The 12,570-nt window shown below is 32.6% G+C and overlaps 1 protein-coding gene across 2 annotated transcripts; it reads right to left on the bottom strand.

The window, feature by feature from the left end:
• Positions 1–5,145: 5,145 nt before the first annotated feature.
• Positions 5,146–10,634, bottom strand: LOC131846010 (mucin-19-like). 2 transcript variants are annotated; one of them, XM_059195210.1, is made up of 3 exons: positions 10,502–10,634; positions 6,009–9,056; positions 5,146–5,378 (listed from the first exon to the last, which is right to left on the bottom strand). In XM_059195210.1, exons 1-3 carry the CDS (start codon positions 10,599–10,601, stop codon positions 5,365–5,367), a joined length of 3,162 nt encoding a protein of 1,053 aa, XP_059051193.1. In that variant the 5' UTR covers positions 10,602–10,634; the 3' UTR covers positions 5,146–5,364. The 2 variants fall into 2 exon arrangements, with proteins under 2 accessions (XP_059051193.1, XP_059051194.1); XM_059195211.1 differs by having other exon boundaries at positions 6,009–9,053.
• Between the last annotated feature and the right edge of the window lie 1,936 nt (positions 10,635–12,570).

Genomic DNA, 12,570 nt, shown 5'->3' with positions numbered 1-12,570 from the left:
TACAAAAATCCGCCAAAAAAACTTCATTTTGATTTACTTTATATCCGGAAATAGGCAAAAGAATAAAGTTATACAGCGTGTCTCAGAATTGCGTGTTACAATAATTGTCTTACCCTTCAACCGGACCACAGGTTATAAAACAAATTGCATGGTGGCTGAAATATGATGATATTTCTCAATATATTTATGAAAATATCATGTATGCCAGGAAGAATATAGACAGTTTCAAAAGAGTTAGTGATTGCACTACGCTTACGTAGATTTTACCTAAATGTCGTTTGGCTTTAGACAAAAGGTTTTACAATAAAATACCAGAGTCTGTTATAAATCTGGATTTAAATGTCAAATAAAACACTTCCTTTGCAAAAAGCTTACTATAAAATTGCTCAGTAGAAAAATTTTAAATACATAGCACTGACAATATTATCTGATTACACTAATAATGAGTGCGTAGCGACGTTGATTGTCGCATGCCTCTTACTTGTTACACTGTAATTATTTATATAAAAAAAAAACATCTATTAAAAAGAGCAACACACAAGTTTCTTGCTCATTCTTCTTGTGATGAATCTGCATTCCGAATGAGTGGTAGAATCAATATATGACTATTCAAAAGTGCTTGTAATGAGTTTATTTGAATAAAGATTATTTCTATTTCTATTTCTATTTCTGATATAGAAGTACCTACGCAGACGGCTTTAGACAAAGTCTAGACCTGGTAAAACATCTGCTCAGGTTCCGATTAGATAACGCTGGTGTATTTAGATTTTTTTATGAATAGCTATTTTGCCTGCACTATATCAAGAGTAATTTATATATTACACATTTAGTAGATTTTACACAAATACATATTGAAACTGGTATGTATATACTTTGGGACTAGACGGTGTTGTATGATGTGATCAGAGTTATTAATTATAGAATAAGAGCTTTATTTATAAGGTAAACACGTGACGCGAGATGAATTCCAATATTGATATAAGTCAATAATATACATGCATGCTGCATCTCGTGCATGTAAGTGTCACGTGCAAGATAATGATTGTAGAATAAAATTACATAAATAAACGACGTTAAACTGCAGTAAAATTATTTAATTGTAACATGAATCTGTTTAGATGTGGTTAACTAATTTATATAAACTGTGTTAAATATGTATAGGTATATATAGAAGCTTTTAATTTACAATGTTGATTATGTTTGCATCGTAAAATACTGTATAAGTTTTTATATACCTAAAAAATCTTGATTATTTAATGACTGACGATTAGACACGGAATATATAATTGAATTATTAACAAATTTAACGCGTTTATTTTTTTGACAATCCGTAAAAAAACAGAAACGCTTGAAAAACCTTAAACATAACCATTAGCAATGGCTTTACGATTTAATGTTTGTAGTGAAACCTAAACATTACTTCAATTTTGTTGTGTGTGACGCAAACAATATATAATATTGAGTTAGGCTGTAGTTTATCACAGTTATAATTTTCAAACAACTGTTAACTAACTGTTAGATATACTGATTTGATTTGATTCTGCATTATTTTTTGCAATTATTACTAATTAAAAAAAAACCTCTTTTAGTTCCATACTAACTTTGTTCTGTCCTCTTTAGGAAAAGTAAAACCTATCGCAATAGCTACAGTAATCAAAACCTGCCACAAATCATGTGTAACTTACTTAAGTATATTAATAGTAAGTACTTGTATATAAATAGTGTTAGACATAGATATTCTATGATATGATAGTGCGGCCCTGACAGTCCTTTATTGACATGAGTGGGCGAGGATCGGTGCACGCGATATTACTCAGCTTCAATAAACTCCATTCATACTTCCTTTTTTAGAGTAGGGCATGGCTTACTGTGAGTGGCCTTGCTGACAAATCTTACTATGAGGACCGAATATTAAAGATACGTATGTCAATTATAAAAAATTACATTTCTTTTTTTTTTTAAATAAATCATAAATGACATTCTTAAACACTGTATTTTTTGTGTTTGAACACGCCTACATTAATGTTATATCCTGAAGGGCTTTTAGTGGAAAATGATCGGCTGAGAGTTGCGTAGTTAAGCAATTTTGTTACAATTGAAACACAATTGTTTCCTAGGAAGGTATAAAGCTTCATCAGATGGTATCTACATAAGTAGAAATGGGACTACGAGTCCCTATTTTGTGAGAAACTCTAGTAACTAGTGGTCTCTTTGTCAGCTGCCAGCTATTCGTGCCCTGTCAGGTTAATATTGTAACAAATGCGTCACGTTCTCTTTTGTTTTTCTACTAATACCTATCAGTCAGGATTGAAATACCTACCCAGTTTATTTGTGGAGATAATTGAAATAAGATTAATATTATTATAAATAAATAAAAGAATTTACCTAACTGTTCGCTTGGCTTGGCAGTACCTATATATATGAAAGGTACGAGCGTATATCACTTGTATGTAAACTGGTTGTATTGTTAGTTTTTGTGAACATGACTCACGGTGTGTTTCCCAAAGTATTTATCAATTGGCGATCCATTTGATAAATAATTTCAAACTACCTGTTTTTTTATTCGATCATAATAGTGGAACATTAATAATTGTCTTTGAAGAACCTATTGCCTATTTAGAATCCAGACAGGTAGAAGGTAGTAAATAAAACCATAGGTAAATTGTTTGACAACTTTTTTATTCAAGTTCATAGCTTGACTGATTAATTTAATATTTTAATTTGAGAGACACTTAATCCGTATGAAATTATTCTTTTGAACGACTTTTTATATATAAGTATATAGTATGAGACTGCTTTCATCACAGATATAGACAAAATGTGTCACTATTCAATTAAGGTAGGTAATTAATTAAAAAGTAAATTATATTATTATACAATTTATTCTTTGCAGAATTTTTATTTTTATTGGCCATGTTCTTTAAGTGCTTGTTACGACTATTCTAAGCCGATGTTAAATATTTTTTGAAACCGATAGAGTTTCGATCCCGTATTGCTAGCATACGCATCTTCTCGACTCATTACTTTATTTTGGGAATAAACTTTAACTTATTATTAATATGAGTAATCAAGGGCGTAATAAAAGGTTACGTTAGCTGGATAACTATTTCTCAATTTGTTGCTATCCGATGGGCCTTATGCTTGTTTGCCACCATCGTTATATAAAAAAAGTAAGTATGTACCAGAAATAACTTCTCTATCTGGGTTCTTTATTGTGTACGTGATAATAGCCATTATATTGGTACAGTCATACAAATCTATTACAAGATTTGTAACATATCCTTTTTTCTAAAATCTAAATAAAACAATCACCATTGTTAACGCAAATAAAAAGCAAAATTTAGTTTTTAAATTCCGAACGACTACTAATAAGTATCCTTCTTTTTACTATTTAGATGTATGTATGTATGATATATATATATGTTGCTTACCAGTCTTATTTTTTTAAATTTTAGTTGTACATTCACACATACCTACATAAATATAGATAAAATGTTTTAACAGCAATCCCTGAATTTAAACACATATTTTTTATTTTTATTTCAGGTATATTATTATCATGGGTTTTTAATAATGATCTATGTTTTTTTCAGTTCTTTCTGTAATATTTTGTCGACTTATCCTTGATTTTGATCACTATTGAATGAGATATGGAAAAAGGAAAATTAAAGTATATATTATTTGGCAGATTAGGTCCACGATTTAGCACAGCAACCTATGTGCGATTTCTAAATCGACATATTAGCTAAGATATAAACGTTGTCATTATCGAATAACAGATGAGGGAATATATATATAGGACGTATCACCTACTACTAGGTTAGTTAATTAATGGAATGATTTGGTTGAATGGCCTAAAGTCAAGAACAACTGATTTTCTTAGAATTGTAAAATTCTGTTAGTGTTTGATAGCGCTTTTATCTAGAATGGATTTAGGCTGTATAACATTCTCTATCAATAGGAATTTATCATTGTAGGTATTTTATGCAGACAAAGCAGAAATATGTGTACAGAAAGGTATTTATTATTAAAATAGAAATAATGTCATCAAATTAACATCTGTAGTTGTTTGGGTTGTTTCATGACGAACGCATACATGTAAGTAATACCTACGCTTAGTATATTCGATTGTTCTCTTCCATTTATGAATTATTTATTCGCATAGCATCCGTAAACAGCTGGGTCGTGAACAATGTGAGATGTGGATGATCGTATCATGAGATGTATGAGACAGCTTTTAGATTTATATGTTATGAGGATATGCTAGTTATAGTAAGGTAGAAGGTCAACTCTAATGAGAGTAATCAGTTTAATAGGTATGTTTTATATTAATTAGTGAGTATTCTAAAATAGTTGTTGGTATTGTATTAACTTCTTAGTAATTACTGGTAATGTAATATATAAATAATTATCGTACCTATACAAATAATATGCGCATAATTAAGGGAACATAAAAATAATCATTAGGTATATGGAGCTTTTTTCCGTAGGCATTGTTCGTGACATATAAACTACCTACTGCCTACTTAGATTTTAAGGTACAAAATACCAAGATAACAAAGAAATTTGGGAACATGTAGAGTCATCTTGAATTGTGTTCATTACCTAAATATTATTTCGTAAACTTGTAAGTTAATATATGTTAAGGATATTTAGATTTTTATGCATGTAAGGTTATTATACCTTACATCCTTAACTGGTATAATATGGTTTATGTGATGAATACATTATATTAATGTAAAATAAAATAATACATCCACAACATTAAACTATTTAATTTCTTTAAATATTTTAGAGCGCGTTCCGAAGAGTGTATTTCAAATATTAATAAGAAAAATATACAACATCAACACCGTGGATGTTTTAGACCTTACCAATGCTTTATCAGTGTAAGCCCATATCGTTTATATTTGTGTTCGTCCACAGGAATTATGATTCACACGTGTATTCAGTGGTTGGTAAATACTCAGTGAAAATAAACGAATACTGAGTATTTACTCAACCTCGAGTAAGTACGGTCAGCGTCATATACAAATGTACAAATGCATCTATGCGTACTCGTACATACTCGAATATGTCAATGGACCGCTAATCCTGTACAGTGCGTCAAAATGAAAAACAATCAAGTTTTGTATCAAACATTAAGTAAAAGAACACAGACCGACGGAACGCTCTATTATAAATATCCTTAATCGAAGTTATATCTAATAATACCAAAACGATATCTAACATAGGTATTAGTAAATAATATCACATTATATATAATAAATCTTTTCTACTTCATTTACATTAATAAGTCTTGTTCACTTTTAATACAGTTAATATTTATCTTTAAAGTACTAATACGTAGTTTTAATAAAATTATTATCTTCCGTAACCTGAAACAAAATGAAAATAGTTTAATAAAACTTAGCATGACATACATATCTAATCTATATTATTGTTTAAATATTATAATGAGATTAAGTTTATGTGTTAAGATAATCTCTGGTTCTACAGGTCCTATTTTGAAAATTCTGTTAGTGTTGGAAAGCATATACAATTACCGATACAATTTACATTCAAGTCGAATTTCATTCAGATTCATTCAGCCGTTAATTCTGATAAGGTCTGATAACAGACAGATAGACATACAAATTATCGCATTTATAATAGTAGTGTGGATGTAGTATTCCCATATTTATTTAATTCAACCTGTGGCCTACTAGCTGAGCAGTTTTTGATGTATGACTTACTACATACTTTATGCAGTTATGGTTGTTTTTGATGAATTTAGATCCTTAAATTAATTATACGTACTGGACTTAGCCGAAATGACACGAATCGGTAATCTTTAAATTGAATGTGTTCTAAGTGCATAATGTAAGTACTTGATCTCAGCTTTCCAAGCAAAATGAACAGCATTAAATGAGCAGAAGTGAGGGTATTATTTTGAGAATTATAGTCACGGGATTACACGATATAAAATATCTAATGGCCAAATTATTATTAATATCTAAATAACTTACCTCCTTTAGTCGCAAATCCAGATGACGCGTGAGCGGAAGCTGAACTACTAGCGAAGCTCCCTGCAGTTCCAAATGAACCTGCGTTAGCACCACTCAATACACCGGCAGCACTCTTTGATGCTGCGGCAGCTGTATTTGAAATTCCATGTAGACCTTCCGACAGTCCATACTTAGATAACCCAAATCCACTGTTCCCATTAAAACCCAAGTTACTAGTGTATCCACCACTACCTGTGGAATCACACCCTCCTCTACAACCATGATTTTCTTTATTATTATTACTATTACCAAAAGATCCCGCAGATGCTCCAGCAAAAGAACCAGCTTGAGTTATAAAACCGTGGCTTAAACCGCTAGCACCATTTATTTTGTTATCATAAGATGACAGTGTTTCTTTATTATTGGTACCAAACTGTGGCTTAGTCACACTTCCATCACCAATTTTACCATCATCATAAGGTTTTAAGAAACCTGGTGGACCACCAAATCCACCTGAATAAGCTACTGCATTAGCCGTAGCGGCGGCAGCAGAATTAATTCCCGTAGAATGATGACCTTGGTCATAGTGAGAAGGTGTAGAAATAGAATGTTCTGGTGAAATATTATTATTTGTTGAACCTCCGAGATTGGATTGGGTAATACAAGATCCCGAAGATGAACAAGATGCTGGTTTATTTGATACTGATTCAGGTTTATTTGTATTATCTACAGGTGTGGGCACAAAACCTCCCGGAAGTGGGAGGTCAAAATTATTAGGTTTCAGTAATCCTGGAGGTCCACCAAAGCCACCCGTATATGCTGGACCTTTCTGAGAACTAGGGATCGTTTCATTCAAATTCAGATTTGGGGATATCGAGTGGGATATTGATGAGACATCGTTATTCGGAGATGCCCCATTATTAGAATGCAATCCGTACGTTGGTTTATTACTTGGATTATTATATTGTGGTGACTGATTAGGTTGTAATGGTACAAATGCAGGGAAAGATTCTTGTGAGTCATTTGAGGAAACATTATTAGGAAGGCTTTGGCTAAATCCCGTATTAGGTGGATTAGAACCGCAATTTCCAGAAGCACAGTTTTCTACATTACCAGGTAAAGTTCTATCAAAATACGGTATTTTATTACCCGTATTAATAGTTGGGATAGGAGAATTACCGCAATTACCTGAAGCACAATTTGCCGGAATAGTTGTCAAGGGTCCTAAAGAGCTTAAAGGATTACTAAATCCTTGAATGTTTGAATCTACATTTGTTTTGGAAGGAATAGTCTGACACTTTCCTGATATGCAATTTTGTGTAGGAGTAGGAATAATTTCTGATCCTGTATTAGAAGGGTTATTACATTTTCCTGATGCACAGTTCACTGGCGCATTAGGAAAATTACCTTGATTATTATTTGGATATTCAGAGTACTGTGTGGATGGATAACTATTGCAATTTCCAGATATGCAATTCGCAGGTCCAGCGGGGTTATTGTAATTCTGTGCTGGGATTTTGTATTCTGTAGATATCGGTGAAGGATAGGAACTACATTTACCTGATATGCAATTTTGTGGATTACTGGGAGAAATTCCTTGAAAATAGGAAGGAGTTGAATGAGGATAATTTCCACAATTTCCTGAACCACAAGTTACTGCTGGATATTTAGAACCAGAAGGACTGTTTTCTGTAGGTTGTATAAACGGATTACTAGGAATATTTTCAGGTTTAGGTTGCGTGCCACAATTTCCTGACGAACAACTTTCTGGACCATTTTGAATATAACTCGGAATAACCGATGGAATCCTGTGATTGGCATTCAAAGAATCTTTTGGAGCTTGTGTTTCTGAATCGCTAATTCCTGTTGGTCGACCTGGTGGATAATTACCGCAATTTCCAGAAACACAAGATGTAGGGCCTTTCAACCCTATATTGTTTGTATATGGTGAGTTATTACTGAATGTGGTAGGGGAGTTTGTTTCTTTCAACAGGTTATTCGGATATACGTGGTTTATGGGTTTGTCACTTCCTGAACTAGTTGGTGTTAAATAGTTATATCCAGGTTTACTATTTTCTGGCTGACAATTAGGAGATGTGCAAGCAGGTTCTAGTTTAGGAGTTAATAAATGACCTGCAGGTATAGTATAACTAGATGACGTTGGACTTTCAGATGCGGTAGGATACTTATTTTGAGTAGGTGAACTAGGGACTGTATTAGATGTGGGTTTTGAGATCGGAATAGACGTTGAAATAGCTGTTTCGCCATAAATGGGAGATTGATAGCTTGATTCCGGTTGCAATTTAGGAGACAAAGGTCCAGTAGTGCCTACTAATATATCATTAGAGCCGTCATTCCCAGTGGATGATACTGTTTCCAATATGGGTGTACTTGATGATAAGGTCGTTTCTGTCTTTGGACCACATTTTCCAGAGGTACATTTATTTACATTGAATTCTAATTCGGGCTTACTATCAATTTCAACATTTATTCCACATTTTCCATTTACACAATTTGTATTATCATTAGCATGAGAAGTACCAATTACTGAGTTGCTGGGCCCATTATTATGTGAAGAAGTATCCAAAGGAAAATCGCCTCCACATCCACCTAAAGCGCAATTACTTGATGGACCAGAAAAATCATTGCATCCAGACCCTTTACAGTCCGATGGTTTAAGATTAGAACAGTCGCCTGCACAAGGTCGCTGATTATTAATTTTCGAATTATCAGAGAATCCAGTTACAGCACCTGCTTGAGATGCAGCACCGGCACTTGCTATATTGTACGATTGAGAATTATCGTTAACACCTTCTGGGCCATATTTACAACCTCCTGAAGCGCAACCTCCGTTACTGGATGTACCAAAATTATTTGCTCCCACTCGATTTAGATTGCCTGTACTGGAACCACTGAAGCTAAATGCACCAGAACTAGCACTTGCACTTGATGAAGCAAAGCTAGATGATGACGACTTTGAGAAACTTCCAGAAAATCCGGCTCCATTTGGTATGCTAATTGGTAACCCTCCCAGGCCGCTAAAAGCACCTGCTGCGGCGTGTGCCTCTGCTGAAAAATATATATATATTCGCTTTTTTAAAGAATTCTAAAGATTTGTTACTATTAAAACATATTAGAGATTTCTGACTATTGCATTTGTGTATAAACAGGTGTAATGTAAATATGTGACAGAAATCTGATAAGAATATAAATCATATTCTAGATTAATGTATATATGTAGGTATATATATAACCTATCTATGTAGTACCTACCATATGGTATTTTTTCCTAATTCATGATAAATTAGTCTAGAATTGCTAAGTTTATTATTAATTGTTTTTATTATAAGGTACATCCTACAACTAACGTGACAATTTATTTTTTATCAGAGTGGAATGCTTAATAGAAGAACATGAGAAGAATAATAATAGCCCAGGGTAATTCATACAGGGTCATGCCAACCCAAACTAAGCAAAGCAAATGGGTTCTAAATTGATAGAAATAGATATTTTTTGTTGACAACGCTCAGAATAATATAAACAAGTATACTCATAGTTAGAAATGTTTAAATCGTGCGACAATTGTACCTGCGACCATCGGAATAAAGGCCAAAGCGCTACTTCTCCGAGGCAGTTAAACAATATAGCAATCAATTATCTTTATAATTAATCAACATATTAATGTTGTACGCATGTTCTTGCTTTGTATTTTGTAATTCATAAGCATCCTTCTTGTTTTATAAGTTTGCAAGCGTTCTATTCATGTATTAATGTTTGCGGGACATTTAGACTCTGGCTGGGGACAGTGGGATAGACAGCCTGAAAGCATAACAGTCCCTCCCAAACTGGGATGGTTATGTGATGGTGATTGGATAAAGTTGTGCCAAGTGTTTTTGTTTAGTATAGGAATACATTATCGACTTCAAGTGATTTTAATATTATTACATATAATCCTTACTACTATTATAAATGCGAAAAAAGGTTTGTATGGTTGAAAGGGCAGTTGAAAGTTTGTATGGAGGTATTGCCATTTTTAAAGCTAGAAGTTTGAAACCTATTTTTTATGCTTTGATTTGAAATAAATAAAATAAATGTGACAATCAAAGTTTGTAAAACTGTTACCCTTAAGGGGCTAAAATGAATAGATTGAAGATTTGTTATTTGTATTGAAAATAGTTATTATTATTCCTCATGTTTTTGGTTATATTATTAAATATTTTTTCTTTAGTCGAGGGCACAGCTAGTAGTTATTTAAAAAGTTAGTTAAGTTATTTTCTTTTATGTTTTAGATAATAGTAACAGCATTGCAAATAACTAGTTCACTCGTGCCCACTTATTTGAGCAGTAAATATTTCCGACTATCTCTCGATCCCAATACCTCTTCCTAGTTTACAGTAGGTACTAAACTGTACAAAAATTTGAAATTGGAATATACACCTAACATAATATTAATGACAGAATATGTATTATAATGATTGAGTACAATATTGTACAAAACATATATATATTCTAACCTTTAGCTGCTGCACCGGCACCCTCAAGAGCACCATAGCCATGCGGGACCCCACTCACTACCGTAACAAAGGTCAACACTATGGCACATACGAGCTCCATCTTAACGAAGCTCCCGAACTACAATATTGTTGATCTGCAATCTGAGGCCTTTATAAAGCAAAACACAAATAGACACTTGTCTGTAATATAACAAAAACCTGTTGCTGGTTACTGCGAATCTGTGGTTGTGCTCGCGTAGGCAGTGCTGTTTCCCGTATTCATTTGAACAGTATATATCTGCTCGATGAATATTTAATTGAGTTAGATGTATGAGTGCATGTACTCTCAAAAATTACGTCGTCGTCGTTACATCTGAATTATCCCGAGTGGTGTTTATGATCTGTAAGTCCGTGGGGAAAAACGTTGAATGCGACACTATGAAGTTTTATAGTGTTGGAAATGTTGTTATTATACTATATATAATAATTAGTACCTCCAAATCTGAAAATAAGTGAAATGTTTGTAATTAAAAAATAAATAACCTAAAATACATGCCTGAGTCGTAAAGACTAAGCATCCAAGTTCTTATAGTAGGTACCTACCTAAATAATATTTAGAATTTTTTATCTACCAGAAATATTAGCAAATATTAGCAAACCTACTGCACAGCTTAAAAGATAATTACTATTGAAATTACTTGATTCGCAGACAAAAATAATACTACTACAGGAATCTAAAGCTTAAGAATAGAATAGAATAGAAAATCATTTATTCAAATAAACTTACATTGAAGCACTTTTGAATAGTCATTAGATTTTTTTTAATCCACCGCTCATTCGGAAAGTTGTCTCATCACAAGAAGAACGAGCAAGAAACTTGCGTGTTGCTCTTTTAAATAATTTTATTATTACTTTACATTTTTAAGTTTAAGTGTGTGAATACAAACCACCAATTAGCACTAATTCAATTATATACTGAAATAGAAAAAATATTGAATATATAACCAACTGGTTAAACAATTAATAAGAGGAAATCAGTCAGTGATTAGAGCAGACCAGTCCCTACAAGCAGCACCCGTTCACGAGTATGACGGATGAGCCAGCCATCACTGCGCTCGACCATAAATCCTCTAAGTCCCGTATTACACAGTAGGTATATTTGATATCTCTAATATAGGTACTCAGTTCATAGACATAGGCATCGGCTAAAACTTTCCAATCAGCGGTCAAAATATATTTACTTATTGATATACCTAGTTTGAGAAAAAAAGCCAATGCAGTCATATTCCCCACGAAAGCGATTCAATCATTAAAATAATTGAATAAGAACAATTTCTAACATATTCTTAATTAAGGTTTCGCTCTGTTGAGCGTTCCGAGGATTAAAATTACGTAGGTACATATTTATGTGTTTCCGTTTATGAATATCCGAGTTAAAATTACAAATAAATTAACGCTGAGGTGTATTTATTGTGTTGATCTTAAATAATCTAATGGCTTCAGAATGGAATACAATAGGTATAGTTTTTGCGTGTATCTAAATAATATTGAATTAACGTTAGTATGGATAAAAGCAGTAGTCTTTTGAGTAGATATCATGATTCGAAAATCAAGTTCAAAATATTTAAATAGGTACTTCCCTAGATATCAGATATAAATTCGAAAAGATGGGATATTACATTCGTGCAATGGATCTGCCATTCCCGTTTCTCGTACTTAACTTCTTTTCGAATCTATAATTAGATCTAGAAACTTGAATTGTGGAATTAAATAATATTTTTTGTTAATTGCTAATTTACGGTACTGACCATCTAAAGTTGAAATTTTATTTAAATGTAAATACTTAGAGTATAATTTTAAAACTATTGTCATTACGCTAATAGATTTTACTAAAAGAAAAATACTACGGTCATGTTTTGATTTCTAAATACGCTACAGGAGCATAAAGTTTGTCAAAGTTCCATTTCACTATGTGGAGGTTTCCTTTTGCATCGACACATATATAATATAGCACGAAAGTTTTTACTTTTTATTCCCCAGTTCATCTAACTACCTATAGTAGGTAATATTTATAGCGCAGCCTCCTCATA

This window comes from Achroia grisella, unplaced genomic scaffold (genome assembly GCF_030625045.1).
Source record: "Achroia grisella isolate CSIRO2021 unplaced genomic scaffold, CSIRO_AGI_Agris_v1 utg487, whole genome shotgun sequence".
Lineage (NCBI taxonomy): Eukaryota > Metazoa > Arthropoda > Insecta > Lepidoptera > Pyralidae > Achroia > Achroia grisella.
Note: the sequence above shows the minus strand (reverse complement) of the source record. Positions and strands in the feature narration are given on the sequence as shown.

Excerpts from the sequence above, each read along its gene's own strand:
- LOC131846010 (XM_059195210.1), bottom strand. The coding sequence starts at position 10,601 with ATGGAGCTCGTATGTGCCATAGTGTTGACCTTTGTTACGGTAGTGAGT. Across the intron at positions 9,057-10,501 it reads TGCCGGTGCAGCAGCTAAAG|CAGAGGCACACGCCGCAGCA; the intron begins GTTAGAATATAT and ends TATATTTTTCAG.